Here is a 24,173-nt window from a genome sequence, read left to right on the forward strand (position 1 = left end):
CAAAGTAGTACATTTGTTACAATCAATGAGCCTACAATGACATCATTATTACCCAAAGTCTATAGTTTACATTAGAGTTCAGCTTTGTATTGTACATTTTACGGGTTTGGACAAATGTGTAATGAGCTGTATCCACCATTATAGTATCACATAGAATAGTTCCACTGCCTTCAAAGTCCTCTCTGCTCTGTCTATTCGCCACTTCTTCCCCCAGCCTTCTCGCAACTAGTGATCTTATTACTGTCTACATAGTTTTTTACTTTCCCAGAATGTCATATAGTTGATATCAGCCTTCCCCAACTTTGTTCTTCTCCTTCAATACTGTGATACCTACCTATTCTAGGTCTTTTGCCTCTCCATATAAACTTTAGAATCAGTTTGTTAATATCTACAAAATAACTTTAGCTGGGATTTTCATTAGGATTTTATTGAATCTATAGATAAGTTGAGAAGAAATGACATCTTGACAATATTGAGTCTTCCTATCTATGAACATGGAATATCTCTATACTTATTTAGCACTTTGATTTCTTTCATCAGGGTTTTATAGTTTTTCTCATATAGATTTTTGTGCATATGCTGTTAGATTTATACCTAAGTATTTCATTTTCTGTGGGTGTTAATGTAAATGATACTGTGTGTTTAATTTCTAATTCCACTTGTCCATTGCTGGTATACATGAAAGTGATTGACTTTTGTATATTAACCTCGTGTCCTGCAAACTTGCTATAATCACTTATGAGTTCCAGGAGTCTTTTTGTCAATTCTTTCAGATTTTCTACATAGATGATCATGTCATCTGTGAACAAAGACAGCGTTATTTCTTCATTCCCAATCAGTATACCTTTTCTTGTATTGTATACCTTTTCTTGTATTGTTGCATGCTGTGACTTCCACTGCAATGTTGAAAAGAAATTGGGAGAGGGAACATCCTTACTTTGTTTCTGATTTAGTGAGAAAGCCTCTAATTTCTCACTATTAAGTAATGATGTTAACAACAAGTTTTTTTATACATGTTCTTTCTCTAGGAAGTTACCCCTATTCTTAGTTTGCTAAGGATTTTTCATCCTGAATCGGTGTTGAATTTTGTCAAAAGCATTTTCTGCATCTATCAATGTGACCACCTGATTTTTCCTCTTTAGTCTGTTGATATAGTGGACTACATTAATTGATTTTCAAATGTTGACTCAAACTTGCATAGCTGGGATAAATCCCACTTGACTGTGATACAAAACTATTTTAATATATTGCTCGATTTGATTTGCTAATATTTTGTTCAGGACTTTTGCAATTCTTGCAATATTCAAGAGAGACACTGGTCTAAAATTTTCTTTTCTTGTAATATGTTTGTCTAGTTTTGGTTTTAGGGTAATTCTGGCCTAGAATAAACTCATTCATTGGCCTAATTGGAAGTAGTCCCTCTGGTTCAATTTTCTGAAAGACATTGTAGAGATGGTATAATTTTCCCATAAATGTTTGATAGAATGCATCATTGAATCCATCTGGCCCAGGTGCTTTCTATTTCAGAAGGCTATTAATTATTGATTCCACTTATTTAATAGATGTGGACATATTCAGATTGTCTATTTCTTCTTCTGTGAGTTTTGGCATATTGTGTCTTTAAAAGAATTGGTCCATTTCATCTAGGTTATTAAATTTGTGAGCATAGAGTTGTTAATAGTATTCCTTGATTATCCTTTTAATCTCCATGGGTTCTACAGAGATGTCCCCGCCTTCATTTCTACTATTAGCAATTTGCATCCACTCTCTTTTTTTCTTAGCCTGGCTAGAGGCTTATCAATTTTATTTATCTTTTCAAAGAACCAGTTTTTGGCTTCATTGATTTTTCTCTATTGATTTCCTGTTTCAATTTCATTGATTTCTACTATACTTCCTTTTTATTTTTTCTTTTGTTTTAGTTTTGTTTCTTATTATTATTTGGGACTTAATTTACTCTTCTTTTTCTAGTTTCCTAAAGTAAAAGCTTAAATAATTTTAGATCTATTTTTTAATACATGCAGTCAGTGCTGTAAACTTCCCTCTAAGCACTGATTTTACTGATTCCTGTAAGTTTTGATGTTTTGTTTTCATTTTTAGTTCAAAATATTTTTAATTTGAGATTTCTTCTTTTACCCATTTGTTATTTAGAAATACGTTGTTTAATCTCCAAGTGTTCTGAGATTTTCCAGCTATCTTTCAGTTATTGAGTTCTAGTTAAATGGCATTGTAGTCTGAGGACAGATATTGTATGATTTCTATTCTTTTAAGTTTGTTGAAGTGTATTTTATGGTCTGTCTTGGTGAATGTTCCATGTGAGCTTGAGAAGAATGTTTATTCTGCTGTTGTTGGAAAAATTATTAATAGTAGATAGATGTCCATTACAGTCAATTAATTGATGGTGTTATTGAGTTCATCAGTATATCCTTAGTGATTTTTTTTTCTGCTGGATTTGCCCATTTCTGATAGATGTTGTGAAGTCTTCAATGGTGATAGTGGCTTCATCTGTTTCTTGCAGTTCTATTAGTTGTTGCCTCATGTATTTTGATGCTCTGTTGTTAGAGATATATGCATTAAGGATTATTACATCTTCTTGGAGAACTGATCCCTTTATCATTATGTAATGTCCCTCTTTATCCCTTATAACTTTCCTTGCTCTGAGGTCTGCTCTGTCTGAAATTGTTTCTTCTTTCATTTGATTAGCGATAGCATGATATACTATCTCCATCCCTTTACTTTTGATCTATATGACGTGTCTTTATATTTAAAGTGGGTTTCTTATAGACAATGTATAGTTGAGTCTGTTTGTTGATCCACTCAAACAACCTCTGTCTTTTAGTTGGTGTATTTAGACCACTGATGTTCAAAGTGACTACTAATATAGTTAAATTAAGATCTACCATATTTGTTATTATTTTTCATTTGTTGCCCTTGTTCTTTGTTCCTACTTTTGTCTTCCACTTTTTTTCTGACTTCTGTGGTTTTATTTGAGCATTCTAAATGATTCTATTTTCTCTCCTTTCTTGGGAATCAGTTATACTTTTCTAAAAACATTTTTCAGTGATTTGCCCTTGAGTTTGCAATGTATATTTACAACTAATCCAAGTCCACCTTCAAACAACACTATACCACTTCACAGGTTTGCAGTACCTTATAATAACAAAATACTCCCAAGTCCTCTTTTCTATCCCTTGTGTCACTGCTGTGATTCATTTTGCTTAATATAAATATAAATATACACATATATATATGCACACATACGTACATAAGTGGATATAATTGAATATGTTATTGCTATTACTATTTTGAACAAACTATTATCCATTAGGTCAATTAAGAAAAAGAAAAACTTTTACTTTACTTTCACTTATTTATTCTCTAATGCTCTTCCTTTCTTTATGTAGATCTGCATTTCTGACCTATATCATTTTTCTTCTTTCTAAAGAACTTCTTTTAACATTTCTTCCAAAGCAGGTCTACTGGTAACAAATTCTCTCAGTTTTTGTCTGAGAATGTCTTTATTGCTCCTTCTCTTTTGAAGGATAATTTCACAGCGTATGGAATTCTAGGTTAGTGTTTTTTTCTCTCAACATTTTAAATATTTTACTTTTCTCTCTTCTTGCTTATATAGTTTCTGAGGAGAAGTTGGATATAATTCTTATCTTTGTTCCTCTATAGGTTAAGTATTTTTTCCTCTGGCTTCTTACAGAATTTTTTTTCTTTATCTTTGGTTTTCTGCAGTTTGAATATGATAGGCCTAGTGTAGATTTTGGCATTTATCCTTCTTGGTATTCTTTGAGCTTCCCATACCTGTAGTTTGGTATCTGACATTAATTTGGGGAAATTATCAGTCATTATTTTTCAAATATTTCTTCCAAATATTTCTTCTGTTCCTTTCTCTCTTCTTTTTCTAGTATTCATATTATAACTATCTTACAGCTTGTGTAGTTTCCCCACAGTTCTTGAATATTCTGTTTAGTTTTTTTTCCTTTTTTTTTTTACCTTTATAGTTTTGCAGGTTTCTATTGAGATATTTTCAAGCTCAGAGATTCCTTCCTCAGCCACATCCAGTCTACTATTAAGCCCATCAAACATTCCTCATATGTTACAGTGTTTTTATCTCTAACATCTCTTTTTTTTCCTCAAATATCCATATCTTTGCTCACATTGACCATCTGTTCTTGTATACTGACTACTTTATCCATTAGAGCCCCTAGCATATTAATCATAGTTGTTTTAAATTCTCAGTCTGATAATTCTAACATCCCTGCCATATTTAAATCTGATTGTGATAGTTCCTCTATCTCTTCAATCTGTGTTTTATGCCTTTTAGTATGCCTTGTAATTTTTTCTTGATAGCTGAATATGCTGTACTGGGTGAAAGCAACTGCTGTAAATGGGCCTTTAGTAATGTGGTGGTAAGGTGTAGGGGAAGGGGAGGCATTTTATAGTCTTAGATTAGATCTCAGTTAACTTCAAGTGGGTTTTTGCTTTGCTTTTCGACTGTGAACTTCACAGGTTCTTTTCAGTCCCCCCACCCCACTTAGGTGGGACACGACGGCTGGAGTGGGCTGGGGTTGGGCACTTCTCTTTGCCCAGGTCAATTAAGCTCTGATAAAACCCGAGCAGGTCCAGCTGTGATTAGTGTATCTTGAATGCAGACCTTGTTAAGAAGAACAGAATGCTCTGGTGCCTTTCAAAATTTTTCCTTTTCCCTTCTCTCTGTGGGAAGCACAAGGAGATTTTCTAAGAAAAAACCAGTTAAAGCTCCTGGAGGTAAAACTTATAAAATGAAGCCCCCCTATGACAGGATGCCCCTCGAGTTTCTAACTCTCAGAGTTACCCACACTGAGCCTCAAGCAATTCATCAATTACAGTTTGGATTTTTCTACCACTAACACTGCTTTCTAAAAAGATTTCAGCTCATGGGTTTTTGCTCTGGTAAATTGTAATTCTCTGTATTTACCAATCTGTCTTTCCAACTGGGGACAGCAGTTTGCTCTGTGACCTCACTTCTCTTGTGGATCCAAGAAGAGCTGTTAAGTTTTCAGTTTGCTCAGACTTTTACTTGTTTTTGGGTGGAGTGGCAATTTCTAAGCTTCTGGGCCAGAAACCAGAAGCCACATGAACTTTTAAAATCTCTTAAATTTCTCAAAGTGAAAAATAAATTATTTTACAAAAATACAAAGTAGGCTTTATTTATAAATTTTAACATTTTTCAATTTACATATTTTATAACTGAAAACATTTAAACAAAGAGAGTTTATGTCATTCATATCTGTCCCTCTCCAGAGGAGAGTTATAGTTAATTTAGAATGATATTTGCACCTTAGTGGCAAAGACAGCTTTGACAAAATACCAATGAGGCCATGCAATTCTGTTTTTGTTTTTGTTTTCAGACGAGTCTCGTTCAGTTGCCCAGGCTGGAGTGCAGTGGCGCAATCTGGGCTCACTGCAAGCTCTGCCTCCCAGGTTCAATCCATTCTCCTGCCTCAGCCTCCCGAGTAGCTGGGACTACAGGCACCTGCCACTACGCCGGGCTAATTTTTTTGGCAATACTGTTTTTGTTTTTGTTTGTATGGTTTTTAGATTTCAACAATGTTTTATTATGACTGTCAGTAGAAAATATATAGTCAGTTCTGCTATAACATGATACATGCCTTTCTAGGAATCACTGCACTGTACAAATCACACAATAAAATTCACAGTTTATGGGAAAAGTAGGATGAGGGGCATAACACTAAAAACTTCATCAGTGACATTTTTTTAAAAAAGATAAAAACTTAATAAAAATGGTAGCACAGGCTTACTCATGTTAAATGGTACTACATATTATAATAGTATATATTAATACTTAATGATTTGATATCTAATACTGCATACTGCATAGTAACAGAAGTATGACCTGTTACCTTGAAAACAAGGTTGTATGCAATGCTTTTTGACACCACTGGGAGGCCTAAAATATCAGCAAAGGAGAAATAAGAGAAAGAAGAGAAATTATGGGACTGAGAAGAGAAAGAGGCCAGGCAGAGACAACAGGACGCAGGTTTCCCATGTCTAAAGTTGCCCACCACACCCTGAGCTGTGTTTACACATAGAAGTAATTTGTGATCCAGGGCAAACAGCAATCACAGTGCACACAGAAGACTGGCAGAGTTTGGAGCAAGGATGAGAGCACAACAAAGGGGCTAAAGGGACAGCCTTGGAGAAGGAGATATTATGAGATTTTTCTGACCCTAAATTGGGAGAACAAGCTGATTACGAATGTGACTTTATTACCTGGAAAAGGCTGCATAACTGAACTGTAAGCCAAGATATGCCTACTCCTTAGGGCCTTCACCTGGGAAACGATGGCCCCATTTCCTTTCTTTGCTTGATAAATCTGTGTGCTGTCCTTTGCTGTGATGATCCAGTATATAAAATCTTCATCCACAGTTAAGCTAACAAGGGTTTTTCCTGCTGTTAAAAACATAAGGAATATAAAGAACAAAATTAATATCTTACATTTTTTACTCTAAACAATGTATGAAATCTTTTCTATATTATAATTGCTAAATTTTGAATCTATTATTTCAACATTAAAAAATACCTTTATTTTATGTCATTTGACTAAGGGTTTTAGAGATGTTCTCTCATTTTAGCACCATATCAAGCCAATCAGGTAACTACTATTATTACTAATCTCATTTTGTGGAAAGGCAAACTGAAGTTTAAAGGAGTTAAATAATCTGCTCAAGGCCACCAAAGGGCAGACCCAGGATTTAAAACCCACCTATGTGACTCAAAATCAAATAATGCCAACCTGAGGGAAGTATTAAATGATAGGCATAGGGCTCAGTGCGTTTCTCAATATTTTTATCAGTGGTTTGGAATGAATGCATAGTAAACATATTTATCAACTTTGCAGATAATAAATGATTATCACCGTCACTAGAAGGTTCAGTTACAGCCTTGAAATTCAAAAATATCATAACAGAATCAGGAAATTGATTCAAATTTGATAGGAACAAATGTAAAATCCTAAATTTAAGTTTCATATCAATTCTGTAAATGAACAAATGAAAGGGATCTGGCTTAATAATAATGAATGTGGAAAAGACTATGGTCTTTCAATGGCAGGCATCCTAAAGATCTGATTCCACTTTTGGCTACAACAAAAAGAAGACCTTCATAGTTAGAGTCTCCCTTCACTGACAAGAACACATTGAGAGTGCAGTGTCTTTATGGGGGCAATATTTAAGAGAATATTAACTAGCTGGAATGAAATCACGGGAGGGCGACTAGGACAAAGATTTAGATGCCACATTGCCTGGGGAGCAATTGAAGATACTTGAATTTTTCCTCCAAAGAAAATGCTTGATTCCAGCATGGTGGCTCACGCCTGTAATCCCAGCACTTTGGGAGGTCAAGGCAGGCAGATTGCTTGAGCCCAGGAGTTCAAGACTAGACTGGGCAGCATAGCACTACCCTGTCTCTACAAAAAATATACTAAAATTAGTGAGGCATGGTAGTGTGCACCTGTAGTCCCAGCTACTTGGGAGACTGAGGCAAGATGATCACCTGAGCCTGGGAGATGGAGGCTGCAGTGAACCATGATTGCACCACTGCACTCCAGCCTGGGCAACAGAGTGAGAACCTGTCTCAAAAAAAAAAAAAAAAAAAAAAAAGTGCTTACAATGAGCTACAACAGTTATCTCTACATAGTTGAATGGCTATCGTGTGGAAAGTGATTAAATTATTCTTTGTAAATTTAGAGGTAAGAACTAAGACTAATGAACAGGAGAAATGAAGAGAAGACTGGCTAAATATAGGAAAAAAACTAATATTCATAATTGTCCAAAAGCTTAAACAGACTTCCTTATAAAGTAGCAGGGTTTTTTAAAGAAATAGTTGTTTAAGCATGACTATTTTTAAAGAAAAAATTTCTTGCAACATCATAACATCTAAATGATCCCTAAAATCTTTCTAATTTTCTAATTTTAGGATTTTAATTACAGGTTTATGAAAAACTGACCAGTTTTATACATATGTAATGGTCTACTAGGTAATTCTTGTGTCTTGTGTATCAAATATTAAAGAAAAAAATTATTCTGACACTTGTTAAAATGGTAAGAAAGACTTTAGTCAAGATAAGTGCAATAGCGCACTAGGAAAGACAAATATTGCAACATAGCAAAGACAGTTGGGGTTTTTATAGCCAAGAAACTGAGTGAGGAAGTCATTGGGTGGAAAAATACAGGGACAGCATCCAGGATAGAGCAATCCTTATTAAATTAGCCTAATGGGATTCTTGCTAAAGGCAGGCCAAGAGCCTAAACAGGATTCTTACTTAAATCAGACCAATGTCCATCAAGGGTGGGAGATGAAGAACTTGATCAGGTATCAGTGGTAGGGGGTTCTCCTAAACTGACTTTGTAGGACTCTTGCTAAAACTGAACTCAGCAAGGATGGACACATGAAGACCAAGGTTGAGGCCTAGTCAAGAAGAGGACTCAGAGGAGCATAACCACATTTTGATCAAAGTAAAGGTCTTTGTCACAGGTTTAACAGAAACAATTAATATAACTAAGGAGGAATCATTCAAAACATTACCTCTATCATTAAATCTATTTAATGATAGGAATTGTTTCTAAAAGGCCTTGTTTCTAAAAGGCCTCTAAACATAGGAATTGCTTCTAAAAGGCCTTGGTTGACATGTCAACAAAACTTATATACAATTATAACACATACACACATATTTGCAATTTCAAAACTTTACTGTATAATCCAGCAGTGACCAATAGATTTCAGTGATGATGGAAACGTTTTATACCTACATTGTCCAATACAGTGGCCATTAGCTATTTGTGGCTTTTGAGCACTTGAAGTTTAGCTAGTGTGACTGCGAGATTAAAATGTTTAATTTTATTTAATTTTAGTTGTTTTTTTTTTTTGAGACAGTCTTACTCTGTCACCCAGGCTGGAGTACAGTGGCACCACCTTGGCTCACTGCAACCTCCACCTCCTGGGTTCAAGTGAGTCTTCCTGCCTCAGCCTCCTGAGTAGCTGGGATTACAGGCATGCACCACTGTGCCCAGCTAATTTTTGTATTTTTAGTAGAAACAGGGCTTCACCATGTTGGCCAGGCTGGTCTTGAACTCCTGACCTCAAGTGATCTACCCACCTCGGCCTTCCAAAGTGCTGGGATTACAGGCATGAGCCACTGCACCTGGCCTTAATTTCAATTAATTTAAACTTAAATAACCACATGTGGCTAGTGATTACCACACTGGGCAATGAAGAGTAATTTTAAGAGTATATGGGATATTTAGAGTATATATTTTTTTCTGTTGAATTACTCCTAATTAGGAGACTTCCAAATTGTACTCGACTTTTGAATATTTATTCTACAAGCATTTGAATTTCAACAAATAGACTCAGGTATTGACCAATTCATGTTGAAAGTGGAATCTATGGGATCATCAAAGTGGAAATAATTTAGGATAGCGGGAAGATCATGCATGTTGTAGTTAGACCCAGTTTCAACTCCTTCTAACTAACTGTGGCCCTTGGGAAAAGTTACCTTACTTTTCTCAGCCTCAGTTTCCTCATCTGTAAAATGAGGATATTAGTACCTACTGCATTGAGGTATTATGAAGATTAAATAAAATAATGCATTTAGTACACGCTAAGAATATACAGTTAAGCTCATTAAATTGTAGCTCTATTGTTAATTACAATTTTTTAAAACACAGATTTAGAAAATTATGTGAATGCCTACATACAATTTTCCTGGAAACAACTTGATTTGAATTCTGCAAGAACACTTGGCATGGTACAGAGCAAATATCATGTGTATATTTGAGTATATGCAGAATGCAAGCCCTCTGTAAATGCAGTTGAAGGGGCTGCTCTTATGAACAAATATCTGTGCACATACATCAGCATCTTACCGAGCATAGCAGGTACTGTGATAACTCTCCAACACTGACAGCCTTCCAGATCCATTGCCCAGATCTCTTGTGCTTTGGCAAAGTATATCAATGGTTTCTCTAGGTTAGAGGTATCAATAGCCATTGCTCCACTTAACTCAAATTCAGTCACATTACAAGAACATTGATTCCTTTTGTTTTGTTGGTTTGTAGCTGTGGGTTGCAGAATTCGGTGCAAGGTGTGATTGATAATACTGTAGTAGAACATCTGGTAGCCAAAATTGGAAACTTCTGTCCAATACAAGCGACTATAGAGGAAAAAAAGTCCCCCCAACTTAATGAGTAAAATACATCATTTCAAATATTGGTTTCTAATGCAGAGCAACTATTCCTAATGACTGTGAGGGACAAATGGAGCCTTTGGAGAGAACATGGTCAAGTTTTCAATAACCTTTTTCTGAGATGGAAGAAGTCACAAGAAGTCTAACTTGTAGCATTTCCAATGATTTCTCAATAGATGTGTTTACAACTAAAGTCTTGGAATATAATGACCTTAGGTGCTATATTAAAAGGCCCACTTAATAACTGAAATATAAAATATATTTGCTAATTTTCATCAATGTCCATCTCTATTCCCCTCCTCTCATGTTTGTTTCTGCTTCTTAATACTAGTTAATGATCTAGTTTCCAAATAGCCTATTCCCATGCTTATGGCCCAAACAGAAATCCATCTTTCCAGCCTGCGAAATTGCTACTTAGGTGCTAAAAGGAAACTTTAAAGCTCACCTTATGAGGATATTAGTTAAACTAAGATGGATGAGCACAGAATAACTTTTACTGTGCAAGGCATGCTGCCCATCTGTTCCTGCTCACCTCTTGCCACTGTCTCAATCCACTTCTTGTCCTTGCCAACTGATGATGTTATTGCATTCACTAGTATAAAAATCTGCTATTGTTTCCTTTTAGGTAATTAGCCTAACTTTGTTAGTCAAATTGTCAGTATGCATTAAGTTTACATATTTGTAGTTGTGCCTCCTAATTTACGTGAAGAACTACTTACTATAATATAGTGGGCCAAGAGCCCTAAGCATCTTATTTTTCCATAATTGTCTTCTACTATTAAACCAAAGACATTACATTAAATATGTCTGTATCTATTTCATCACAATATAAAAAAATACTTGCATTTACATACCTTAAAAGAGGATATACAGAAAAAGAAATTATTGTTGAATTCCTATTGTGAATCTTCACCTCTCTGGGATATTTCACCTTGTGTTCAAGATCAACATCAAATATTTGCATTCCATTTTGTGATTCTTTCAGTGCAAAGTAGAGGTGCCTTGAAATCCAGTCAATTGTAATAACTGTGATATCAAAAACCAGTGAATCTTGGAAAAGCTTAACAACAGGTAGAGAACACAGACAAGAAGAGAGTGGTTATTTTTTTATTTGAAGACTTTTCTATATTCACCCATATCATTTGTTTACTGCACTTCTCATTTGTAATCCCAAACCTCAGCAATCTGGACGGTATACCATTGTAACATGGGCACTGTTCTCACATTTTTCCTAAATGATTTTAACTATCATGGCTTTAACTGCAATCTACAAACCAGTGCTACAAATTTATATCTGCAGACAAGATCTTTAATGAGTCACTGATTCAAATATCAAACTGCCTACTGAACATTTCCATATGAATTATCCCAGAAAACAGACTTCATCACCCACCCCAAAACCTCTTTTTTTCCTGCATTTTATATTTTTATGGATTTCCAACACCACCCAAGGAGCTAATCCTGACAAATATGGTCCTCCTTGACTTCTTCTCATTACTACCCATAGTAAACTAGTCCCTTTTTTTTTTTGGAGATGGAGTCTGGCGGTAACCCAGGCTGGAGTGCAGTGGCATGATCTCGGTTCACTGAAACCTTCGCCTCCTGGGTTCAAACGATTCTCCTGCCTCAGCCTCCCAAGTGGCTGAGACTACAGGTGCACACCACCACGTCCAGCTAATTTTTATATTTTTAGTAGAGACAGGGTTTCAAAATGTTGGCCAGGCTGGTATCGAATTCCCGACATCCAGTGATCCACCTGCCCTGGCCTCCTACAGTGTTGGGATTACAGGTGTGAATCACTGTGCCCAGCTTGAACTAGTCCCATTTTAAATGTCCAGTTTGTCATCTCCTTTCTCACCTCATGCTCATCCCCTCACTCAGGCCCATAACATTTTCTACCTGGATTTCTGTGACAGCCTCCTAATTGTTTCAGACTTAACCCTCTCTAAGTCACTATTCACACTGCTAACAGACAGGCCTTTCTAAAACACAACTTGACCATGTTAATGACCCACTAAATATCTTTACTGGCTTGCTGTTGGCTTCTAGAATGACACCTGTCTCCTTAGCACAGGAAAGGAGGCCCATTATGCTCAGGCTCCCACCTCTCCAGATTTCCCACCTTCCTTTCACTTCACTCTCATCCAAACACTCTATGGCTCTTTGTTTTCCTGTCTTTGTACCCCCTCAGCCTTCACCTGTCTCATCTTTGTTTCCAAGATGTTTTTCCATTCTACCACCACCAAGCCAACCTAGACTACGTGTTCATTCTCTGTGATTCCACCACATCCTGCTCTCAGCGCAACAGTTATCCTAGTCTGTCTTCACTATCAGTTAACATTTAGTGAATGCCTACCACATGCCAGGCATTGTGCTAAGTGCATTACATGGATTATCTCATTTAATCTTCATGAGAACCCTATGATGAGGTATTACGTAACCACAGAGGTTAAATAACTTGCCAGTGGTCACAAATCTAGTAAGTAGTAGAGCCCAAATTGTATTCTAGGTAGTCAAATTCCAAAACTCACCTTCTTAATCACTAGGCAATACTGCCTTCCTAGTGTTGGACTAATACTAGACTGGGTTTATTAAGAGCAAAGCCTATAAACTTTCACCCATAATATCCCAGGCTCTAACACAGCATCCTAAACCCAATAACTATTTGCTAACTGAGTGTTGAATAACATTTGCCCAAAATGTAGTCTGTATTCATTTGTGGCTAAATAATTATACAATATCTGTCCTTTTCATTCTAATCTTAATGACTAAACCGTTTTCCAGTCATTTTAACTACAGAGTAGTGTCATATGCAAATACTTCACTTCCTTTATTTCGGAAGAATTACATAGTGAAATACCTCAGAGCTAGAACGATTGTGCAAGTGCAGAAGAAAGAGTGAGTCCCCTTCAGCATAATATCCCATCTCATTATCAGCTGTGTAGCAAACGGCACTGATAACTCTTTCTGCTGAAAACGTCCACACAACTTGATTTTGATCCATATCTAAAAAAACTATCTTGTTACCAAGAAGAGTTATGAGGTGAGGAAATGGGTTGATTTCTGAAAGCAAAAAAACATGTAGATAATATGCATGAGAAAACTGACTTTAGCTTAGCAAAGTCTCTTGATTTAATATCCGGCAGTTTTGAAGTCCATGGGCTCCCTTTGGTTCCTCTAATAGATCTGTCTCAGTGATAACCTTGTAGGCTCTCTACCCCTAGGTTTATTTAAACATATTTTGGTGATGCGTTGGGGTCAAAAACATGTTTTTGACCTAAACTTTAGCTCAGAGACAGTGTTCATATCCCTAAAGATACCAATGGGAAACACACACACACACACACACACACACACACACACGCCTCTAAATTATTATTTGCACAGATTTTAGAAAACAAATACCTGATGTTGTAGACTTTACAACGTCAGCAAATGGTCCTGGCCCCTTAGATGTAAAGGCCCTAACCTAAAGAAAAGGAAACAAAAATTGCATTCAATAGTGTTCTCCGTGGCAACAATTAAGTTCTGAGACTGAGAGATTACTAAATGTTTCATTTCACACTCCTGATACACAATATTAATAGTTTCAAATAGTTATTGACATTAATATACAGCAATATAAATCACCAAGAGAAAAAATATTGCTCTATATTTATGTTGATAGATTTTTTTATCTAGAAAAGTGCAAGAATTGGAACAAATCTCTCTTGCTAAAAAATGAATTTCTAAAAATGTCTGGGGATTTAATGTACAGCATGGATGGTGATGAATGTCTAATTAATTCAATTGTGATAATTACACAATGTATACATTTATTAAGTCATGTTGTACAGCTTGAATATATATATGTCAACTGAATATTTTTAAATAAAGTAAGGTCATTATTTTCAAAATTAAGTTACATAGAACATTTAACAGAAATAAAACTGTACAAATTATGATAAACTTCCATTTTTCTTGAATTCAACAACTAGAAGCTTCAAAAAACTAAACTTCCAGACTTTTTAGAAAGAGTAACTTTTAAAAATAATTAAATCTTACATTTGAAAATGATTGTGCATTTCAAACCAGTTTCACATACATTGTCTCTTTTGATCTTCACAACTACTAAGAGTAGAAACTGGACCAGGATACTAATAAAGGTAAGTAACTCATGCACAATGACGTATGTAGAAACTGGCATCAGAACCAAGCCTTCTGAGGTCTGCATACATTTTTTCCCATTGGGCCATGCCACATTCTAACAGTAAAGTTTATTTTTATTTTTTGGATATTTTCTATTATGTAATAAATTATTTCCATTTCCAAACCTTACATATGTACAGTAGCCTGCAAAGAAAATTGACATCTATAATGGTGGACTCAAAATATAAAGCCCCAAGTACTTTGTCAACAAAACATTGTATTATTTTTATTATACTTTTAGTATTAAACATATTTTACTATATTTTATATATTACTATCTGTATGATTTATAATGGTGCATATATATATAGTAATGTTTACTTTTGTATAAAACTGTGTTAAATGAAACTCATACATATCCATGCATATCACTTTGCATGGTTCCATGGTGACCAAAATTTGAAACTATATATCTGTATACATATTTATATTATATATTCTACATAAATACTATATATTCTATATATAGACACACTTAACCAGAATATTATTTTACCAAAACACTCCTAATTTTTACCAAATAGGAACGTGTACTATCTTTAACTTCATGTATAACTTATTTGATTAGTATATGTAGACAACAAATTATCAAAATAATTATTAAATTAGAATTTTATGAAAAGAAAAACAAATCCCTACACAACTCAAATCTCCAAAACACTCCCCAAGATGTTATTTTCCCCAAAAAGAAATGGTGGAAAGCATTACAGCACAGTGCTTTCCAGCCACGCAGCTTTGGTAATTGACTGATACTCTCAACGACTTAACTTTTTCTTTATAGTATGAGGATCAAATGAGATAATGAATACAAAAGTACCTACAGTGGTGCAAGGCCTATAGTGATTTTATTGAAAAATAATGGTTTATCAAAATAACACATGTACCCCAAATGTATGTACAACTATAATATATATCAATAAAAAATGTAAAACAAATCAGTAATGTGTAACATACAAAAATTAAAATCATGATACAGCTTCAAAAGAAAAGCAAAAAGAAAAAGAATGACTTACTCTGAATTTGCAAAGTTCCCTGAATGTGAGAAAGTTGTGAAAGTGTCCTTTACCCAAGCAATCCCTTCTTGCCTCTCTACTTTTGCTGCCCACTTGACCTCTTTGATCACAGTATACCTAAATTATTGACAGGGTGGCAGAATTCTTAACCTAGTCCTTTAATTATTCTTCTGTTTGAACTTTTTTTTTTTTTTACTGCAGTCGTCTTTAATGGAATAAAAACGAATTCCTGCATATTAATCCTCAAAAGGTCCACTTTCCATTTCTTTAACAGTTTAGTTTAGTCACTCTTATCTGAATTATCTCCATTAATTTTCTCACATAATTTTAAAAAACTATAGCGGCCAATCAAAATCTAGGTATGTGTGCCATTTACACTGTAACATATACCAGAAACATAGTCTTTCCCTCTCCCCACAATGCCGCTATTAAGACTCTCATATCTTCTGTTTTCTCTCTCATACCTGGAAGGCAATAAAGCATCTGGGACTCATGCCTTCAACTTGAAAAGACATCACTGAGGGAGTGACATTGACAGCAATCCAGTCTTCACATGTTTTGTTTGTAGTACTTTGATTGGATATATTGTAGAAAATTTCAAATTTTGTTAACACCCCATTTTCATGCTTAGGTTTGTTCCACCTAAATTCCACCACAACTTCATTCTTGTTGCAGCATTTTCCACTTGGTAATATAAATATTCTGGGGTTCTCTGGTGCTGATGGAACTGAAAAGTAGAGGCACAGGTAGAGCAGAAAAGAATATAAGAATATAAAGAATATAAGACTTTTACCACTTATAATGAGATTGTAAACAACTTAACAATATTTCTCATTCCAGGCAGTTGCAGTATATTTATTACATTCTTAAAGATCTTCAGGAGAGAATATTCCATAGATTTCTTCAGGAACCCATCCTGATAATTTCAGCACATCTGACTGACAGGCAAGACTTCCTTATGTTCAACTCAAATCCTTCCTACTACCACTCAAGCACACCTTTCTTGTCTGTGCCTTGTGTAGATGGAAGGTGTCTGGTTCTCCCCGTAAAACGCAACATTCACTTTTATCCTGACAGAGTGATTTCAGTGAAGGTGAAAATGTCATCATCAGGATGGATGGCAGTAAGTCCCACCAGCCTTCAGCCAGTTCAGGTTGTAAAACACAGCATAAATCAGAGACCTAGGCCCTGTCACTCTGAAGTTCCTAGAAAGCAGAAAGTTTAGGGGAGGCTGATCGTACCCCAAGAGTAAGGTTTGGGAGTATTCATTTATTCTAGAGCCAAACCAAGCAATTCAGTATCTCTCAGTCCTTTAATCAAGAGAAATGTCTCTGCCTGATTTCTAAGTCATTCTTTCTGGATGGCCCTCTCCTGTCTTAGGACTCCTCCACAAGGTCTTCATTCCCTCCCTCATTCCAATCACATTGCTATTTAATGTTTAACACTCATACTATTATTCAATCTCCAGGCCTTCTTACATTAGGCTTCTCTTCTCACATGGGATACCTCTTCTTGCTCCATCTTTCAGAGTGCACTAAAGTTTCCATTTCCCAAAGGCACCTTCTCTCTTAAAAATGCCTGAGGCAGCTTGATATACGTGAAGGTTTCATAGGCTTGTCTACTCACTCTATGCCACTGCTGCTCAGGTGTAACTCTCTAGTATCTATTATCATTTGCTGTGCATGTTTTTATCTCCCTCCTGTTTTATGAACTCCATCAGAGAAAGCATCTCTTCTTATCCTTGTTAAATCCTCCCATATCCTCCCATATCTAGTATAGAACTGGCATACAGTAAGTGGTTAATAAATATTGGTCAATTTGGATAATTTCCTGGCTATATTGTAAATTTCCTGAAGGCAACGGCCAAATCTTGTCATCCTTTCTTATTCTCCAATATCCAACAGAGTGCTGTTGACTCTTGCTCCCACTGGATCCCCTGATGGATGAAGTCAAGTCCATTTCCACAGGACAATTCAACCAAGCTGATATCCCAAGGAAATCTCAAGCAGAACATTCCTGGATCCAATGCTAACTGCTCCGGAACCTGCCCAGGCCCCACTATGTTCCTGTTGTGTGATTCGTAGATGGATATTGTTGAAATAATCTTAATAGTAAAAAATGCAATGGAGAATGGATATCTATATTTATTAAGCTCTTACCACCTGCCAAATCCTGTATTAGCTTTACATAAATTACTATCATTTACCAACATTTGTAAAAGTGACTGAATGGAGATTTGATGAAACTGTAGTGAAAAGTCCAGATTAAGTCCCAGCCCAGCCACTTAGTAACTATTTTATTTGGGCAACTACTAGGCTTTCATTTTCTTTCTTGCATAATCAAGATAATAAGACTTTCCTACCCAACTCAGAGCTCTGTGAGGATCAAATGAAATGATGTTTCTGACACATGATAGGTATGTAGTAAATAGTTAATAAAGGAGTGATACATAAAAATGTGTTTTGTACACTTTAAGGTGATACACACATGTAATGATATGGCTAGTATCCTTTTTAAAATATCTTTTCCCCAAAACATTAAATTTAGATATCAGTTATTCACCTACAGAAGATTCTGAGTTCCCATCTATGAGAACAGTCTGCCTTCCAAGAAAACTGTCTCTGCCCTTAAATGCCCATTTTCCTTATAAAGGATTTTGCAAATTACCTGAAATATGCATCTGCATCTTCTACATCACTACAATCAAATGAAATGGCTGTTAAGAAATCTTTGAAATATTCTTTTGGAATAAATTATGCATATTTATGTTAATGGAGCTATTCTAATCTCCAAAAAGTCATTGAAAGGGTATTGAATCTAAACACATCTATAAAACTGAAAGTTATTTTTAAATATCAACTATCCATTCCAGATCATGAAAAGTGAGATTCTGCTTTTTTAAGAAAAAAGACAGATTTTAACCCCTGTACCTGTTTCAGGTGCTCGAAGTGACAGAGATGTTTTGGGGCCCTTTCCCCAGTAGGTATAAGGAGTGACAGAAAGATTAAATAAGGCATAAGGTTCCAGTCCTTCCACAGTAAATACAGGTAAAGAGTGTTGTTCACTAGCCAAGAACTAAAATATAAACAGAAAACATTATTTTCTCAGGGAGAGAATTATAAAATCTTTCATTCCTTATTATCTAAAATCTCCAAACTTTAGTTCACATGTAAAATCAAAATTTGCAATTTTGGAAGTGCTAATTTTGGCAAGTTCTGTGTTGTGCCACACAGACCAGTTAAAGTGTATCCAGCACAGCAGTTAGCACCAAGCAGTCAGAGACTGGCTGCAAACAAGTCTTCTGGGGAATAATCTTAATGACCAAATGCTATGGGAATGACAAAGAAGATGGGCTTGGCTAAGTCAAGATGATACAGGTCAGTGTGGGCAGGGCTGACACAGATGGTACAGTCTGTTTGGGAAATGAAAGTTACTAGAACCAACACCATACCTTAGAATGAGCACTAAATTCTACACTGTAGAAAACTACACCCCAGTCTACCGCAGGGGGACCATTCCACAGGATTTGAAAACTTGAAGCATTTCCTTCAATCCTAAATGAAGACTCTTGAACAGAATCTGGAATAACCTTAGGGGTAAAGGAAAAGTTCCCTACAGGATGAAAGAAAAAAAAGAAATAGGAGAAAAAATTGGGGATTATTGACCAATATAGAAATCATAGAAAATCAATAGCAATTACTAATAATTAGAACTGAAACAAAATTTTTCTTTTCTTTAACATATCCTGAAAAAAATCATCTTTTTCTGACTTTTTCAGGCTGTAAATTTGGGTTAAGATTAAACTCACTGCAAGCAAACCAATTGAAATTACTGAAACCTTACTCCTCTTAAAACTTAATTCTTAAGAAAAAAAAAATATCCCAACCTAAACATTTATTTAACTGAAGGTATAATGGAGTAGGGTAAGCAGGAATGAAATACTGTACCTGGCAGAGGCTTAAGGGATGTCTGAATAATTGTGAACTGATTAAATCTGGCTGGTTCCAAAACAGAGACACTGGTTTTCTGACCTATTTCCTGAGTTGTGATAATCCTAAAGCCATTGATCCAGAACAGCCGACCACTATAGTACATCAGTGCATTCTGGGAAATTTCAGAAGTACTCCAGGCTGCAAATTCTGTGATGGTGGTATCCCCAGTGCTGCTAAAACATAACACCAATTAGTGTGTGTTTCCGGAGTGATGGAAGGGCTGGTCCATGCAAGTACTCATGAGAATATATGTTTGTGAGTATCTGTACGCATTTGTGTACATTAAAATAAAGAAAATACTTTCTAACAATTATTGTCTTTTTTTGTTTCATATTAAGTTGGGTTTTTATTTTACATTTTTAAAAGTAGTAGACCTAAAGTAAATTTTCCGGGGGCTTTTCTTGTTTCTTTGAGATGGAGTCTCACTCTGTTGCCCAGGCTGGAGTGCAGTGGCATGATCACAGTTCGCTGCAACCTCTGCCTTCCAGCTTCAAGATATTCTCCTGTCTCACCCTCCCAAGTAGCTGGGATTATACGCACACACCACTAAGCCTGGCTAATTTTTTGTATTTTTAGTTGAGTCAGGGTTTCACATGTTGGCCAGGCTGGTCTTGAACTTCTGACCTCAAGTGATCTGACTGCCTCGGCTTCCCAAAGTGCTGGGATCACAGGCATGAGCACTGTGCTCTCTGGGGGCTTTTCTTATTAATGTGATATTGCAATATCAAGAGTGTTTAGATAGGTTGCAGCTTTTTAAAAAATGCTTGTGATTTTGGTAATACTCTACAACAAAGGCACAACCTGGATTCTCATTACTTCATTAGTTCAGAAATTACATCTTTGGTTTATTCTATGTGCTCCTACAACTCTTGCATTAGCATAAGAAAGACATGAGGCAAGGTTCTTACAGGACCTGGAAATAAGGTAATCATCCAGAAATGAAACCCGTAAAAACCAATGCCTGAAGTATAAATGTGCCATCTGTAGATGTGAAGCAGAAGGGCTTTGGGACCAATCAATGCAATAAATTAGCCTATAGATGTGAAGTTAGCCTGCGGATGTGAAACAGAAGGGCTTTGGGACTAGCCAATGCAATAAATCATGATGGAGACAGCAAGTTAGGATTCAGGTACATGTTCCTTTAAAAAGGAAAGCCTATTGCATTGAGGGATTTGAAAAAAAGACACACCCAAAGAGCAAGAATTTCCAAGGATTTATCCAGAATTGACAGGAATGACAGCTCTTAAGTGTGGTAGCCATGAGGACTCCAGTACCTAGGCACACAGAATAACTCTGTTATGAGCAGAGTTCATCACTGCTCTGACACTGGCCTGTGTGGGCACCCTTCTAGTCTATCCAACAACCCTCACTCAGATTCCTTGTTCTTAAAGCAACCACCTCACATCTAACCCAGTTCACGTGATGCCAAGAAGGCATGGCCTGCATGCCCACATGACTATTCTCATTTCTGAATGAGACTAGGCCCCACTGGGAATTAATGAATTTGCAATGTAGGGGATTCTTCAGAAACAGACAGAACTGCATGGAACCCCAGCTCAGCCAATTATTAAATGTTTGACTTCAGGCAAATAATTTAACCTCTCATTGAACCATCTATTAAATGTGGGTATAACACTAATAAATCTGCATCTGGGTGAAGCTGATCTCATTTCATCATGGTTTTCTCAAGAAATAAAAAGATCGATTTAAAAAAATCAATTCCATGACCCCACCACCCCAAAATGAACAGCCAGGCATAACAAGATAAACAGGGAAAATCAATCCCGAAGGCATGGTCTGTTGAATTTTTTCTCCCCATTGAACCATGCCTTCCTCCTACTCTTGGTTAGTCATCTGATTTACCTGCCATTTATTATCCTAGCCTGCTGGGTCCTTCACTTTATACTATTCACAACTGTATGTTATTTCAATGTGTATCAGTTTCTATAGTTTGATCAAAATGCTCCTTTTCAGACTAGGAAATTCAAGTAAAAAACTTTAAATTGTGTTTAGAGGTTTTTCTCCCCTCAATGGAAGGAAATTTTGCAATTATTTTTGCTTGAAAAATCTGCTTGGTTGTTTCTAAAGTTGTAACAGTTGTTTAGTACTCAAAAAAAGAACTATCTCAGTTATCCTCAGCATTTTGGAGTGATAGTTTGATTTTTTTTTTAGTGATTTCTATAAATCATTTTAAAGCATTCACTTTTCTCTTTAGAAAAATATAAATAAAGTTTTGTTTTGAGAATTTCACAGTACCTCAAATAGGTTTACTCTTGTATAAACTAAAGGGAATGGATGTACATAGGAGAGGGAAGAGTAGTTTGAGGGGCAATTCAATTACAATTCTCAAGTTCGGAATATGATGAGTGACAGCAATCAGTTTATCTCATCTCTACTACAGAATAGAGCCGTACTGCTCAGTACAGCAGCAACTAGCTACATGTGACTACGGAGCCCTTGAAATGTGGTTAGTATGACCAAGGAACCAAAAGTTTAATGTTATTTAGTTTTAATTAACTTGTGGTAAATTTTAAAACTAATATTTGATTCATATATTATGAATCACGTATAATATATTAAAATATTTTTGAGTATTTTAGAACAAGTATGTAAATCAACTATTTTGCCTGTAAATTTTATGAAATCTAAATACAGATCAAATATTTTCTATGAAAACTTAGTTTGCAAATTAAGATATGCTATAAATGTAAAATACAAACAGGACGTCCAAGAATTAATGTGAAAAAAAGAATATAAAATAACTTTATAATTTTTATTCAGATTGCATGTTGAAGTGACATTTTGATATGTTATCAAAATATTAAAATGTACTATTAAAGTTACGTTTACTTGTTTTTACTTTTTTTTAATGAGCCAACTAGAATATTTATAATTACATATGTGACTTGCATTATATTTGTATTGGACAAAGCTGATCTAAACTAAAGGGAAGGAATTTTGATTATATGTTAGAAAATACTTTCTCCTTATAAGATGACTCTGGAATCCCAATCTCTATATATAAAACTTCTTTTTTTCCTGATAGGATTAAAAGGCAAGACTTACTTGGAGGGCAAAAGTGCCTGCCCTTTGTTATCTCACTGGGAGCTGCTATGCTGCACTGTACATACATACAAGAAAACATTACTAAACTTGAAATGAGGAAATACATTTTTTAAGAAGGAACTTCCTTCCTCTACTTTATATTGAATCTGTGGATGCTTGAGGAGCTAGACTCTTAAAGAAACCAGCTCTCCCTGGCTAACATGGTGAAACGTCGTCTCTACTAAAAAATACAAAAAATTAGCCGGGCGTGTTGGCGGGCGCCTGTAGTCCCAGCTACTCAGGAGGCTGAGGCAGGAGAATGGCATGAACCCGGGAGGCGGAGCTTGCAGTGAGCCGAGATCGCGCCACTGCACCAGCCTGGGAGACAGAGCGAGACTCCATCTCAAAAAAAAAAAAAACCAGCTCTCTGGCATATACAGACACAGAGAATGCAGAGAATGGACTATGATCCTTCAGGACACTATTGCTTTGAAAATTGTCTATGTCTCACTTTAGACAGCTTGTTTTGGCAATCAGATTGTCAGTACCTTAAGTTCCTAAGGAAAGGAATAATCAGTTTTCTCTGATTCACAGGTAGGAAACTAGCCAGAGCTGTGTGCCATACTTGATATGAAGTAATTGATCAATCAGATTTGTTGTGTTTATGTGCTTATAGGCATTATGTGTGTGTGTGTATATATATGGATATATACATAAATATCTACATGCATCCACGTGCATATACATATATATACACATCCATATATATCTATATGTACATGCATATACACATATGTATATACATATATGTACATACGGATGTGTATATGGATATGAATGTATGTGGATATATATGGATATATACATATGAATGCATATGGATGTATGTGTATAAATCTATATCTATAGATAGATAAATATACACATACATACACTCCTTTTTCAGGGTCTCCATGACTTGGAGTTTTTCTACTTATCAAAAAGAGTAATTTTTATTCTAAAAATATTGTCAGCATTGTCTTCATAAAATAGTTATTGAACTTTATGAGACTTTTTTGGAATTTTGATGAAAGATATGAATCCTCAATTTCAGAGCACTGACACATCCTAAAGCCTTCTATGAACCCTCTGGGGACCCAAGAACCTAATACCAGAAATCTTTCCTTTAGAGTATATGATATTTTGCTTTACTTTAATCACTTCCTGACCATTCCTCTGATTAACAATGTGATATTAGGAAAATGTATGAACATCTCTGGACCTCAGTGTCCTCATCTATGAAATAAAATGATCTCTAAATTCTCCCTCTAAATTTTGGGTTCTAATGACTTTATATCCTATATTTTAATTTTAGATGTGTAACTTCTCCCTTAAAAACTATTAGTTAAATATTTTTAAATTATTGGCTATTTAAACAAGTAGAAGTAAAACATATGACACCAAGAACACTAAGAGTAGGATGGTAAAAATTAGACATATATAAAGTTTTTAAATAATTTATGAAGTGAAGGATATATTTGGATATTGACTTGATAAGTTGAAGATGTATCATGTAAAAAAATGCATATTTTAATTTCTAATGCAACCTAAAAAACATAAATAGACATACTTAAAATGTCATTAGAGGAGATAAAATGGAATACTAAAAATTATTTTATTCACCCACAAAAATGGCAAAGAAGT

At 35.4% G+C, this 24,173-nt stretch overlaps 1 protein-coding gene across 6 annotated transcripts in view; it reads right to left on the reverse strand.

Moving 5' to 3' along the window:
- The window catches only part of ROS1 (ROS proto-oncogene 1, receptor tyrosine kinase), a 139,965-nt gene that overhangs the window by 60,522 nt on the left and 55,270 nt on the right, over nt 1–24,173 (reverse strand). For 4 of the 6 annotated variants that reach the window (XM_016956213.4, XM_016956215.4, XM_016956216.4 and 1 more), the window contains 9 exons: nt 19,401–19,618; nt 18,905–19,065; nt 18,384–18,528; nt 15,918–16,180; nt 13,658–13,721; nt 13,113–13,315; nt 11,107–11,312; nt 9,933–10,219; nt 6,280–6,459 (listed from right to left, as the gene is read on the reverse strand). In XM_016956213.4, the coding sequence (XP_016811702.3) occupies nt 6,280–6,459; nt 9,933–10,219; nt 11,107–11,312; nt 13,113–13,315; nt 13,658–13,721; nt 15,918–16,180; nt 18,384–18,528; nt 18,905–19,065; nt 19,401–19,618 (1,727 nt within the window). The remainder of the gene's footprint in view (nt 1–6,279; nt 6,460–9,932; nt 10,220–11,106; nt 11,313–13,112; nt 13,316–13,657; nt 13,722–15,917; nt 16,181–18,383; nt 18,529–18,904; nt 19,066–19,400; nt 19,619–24,173) is intronic. The other 2 variants (XM_009451893.5, XM_016956214.4) reach the window with 1 other exon arrangement.

Source organism: Pan troglodytes, chromosome 5, assembly GCF_028858775.2.
Source record: "Pan troglodytes isolate AG18354 chromosome 5, NHGRI_mPanTro3-v2.0_pri, whole genome shotgun sequence".
Classification (NCBI taxonomy): domain Eukaryota; kingdom Metazoa; phylum Chordata; class Mammalia; order Primates; family Hominidae; genus Pan; species Pan troglodytes.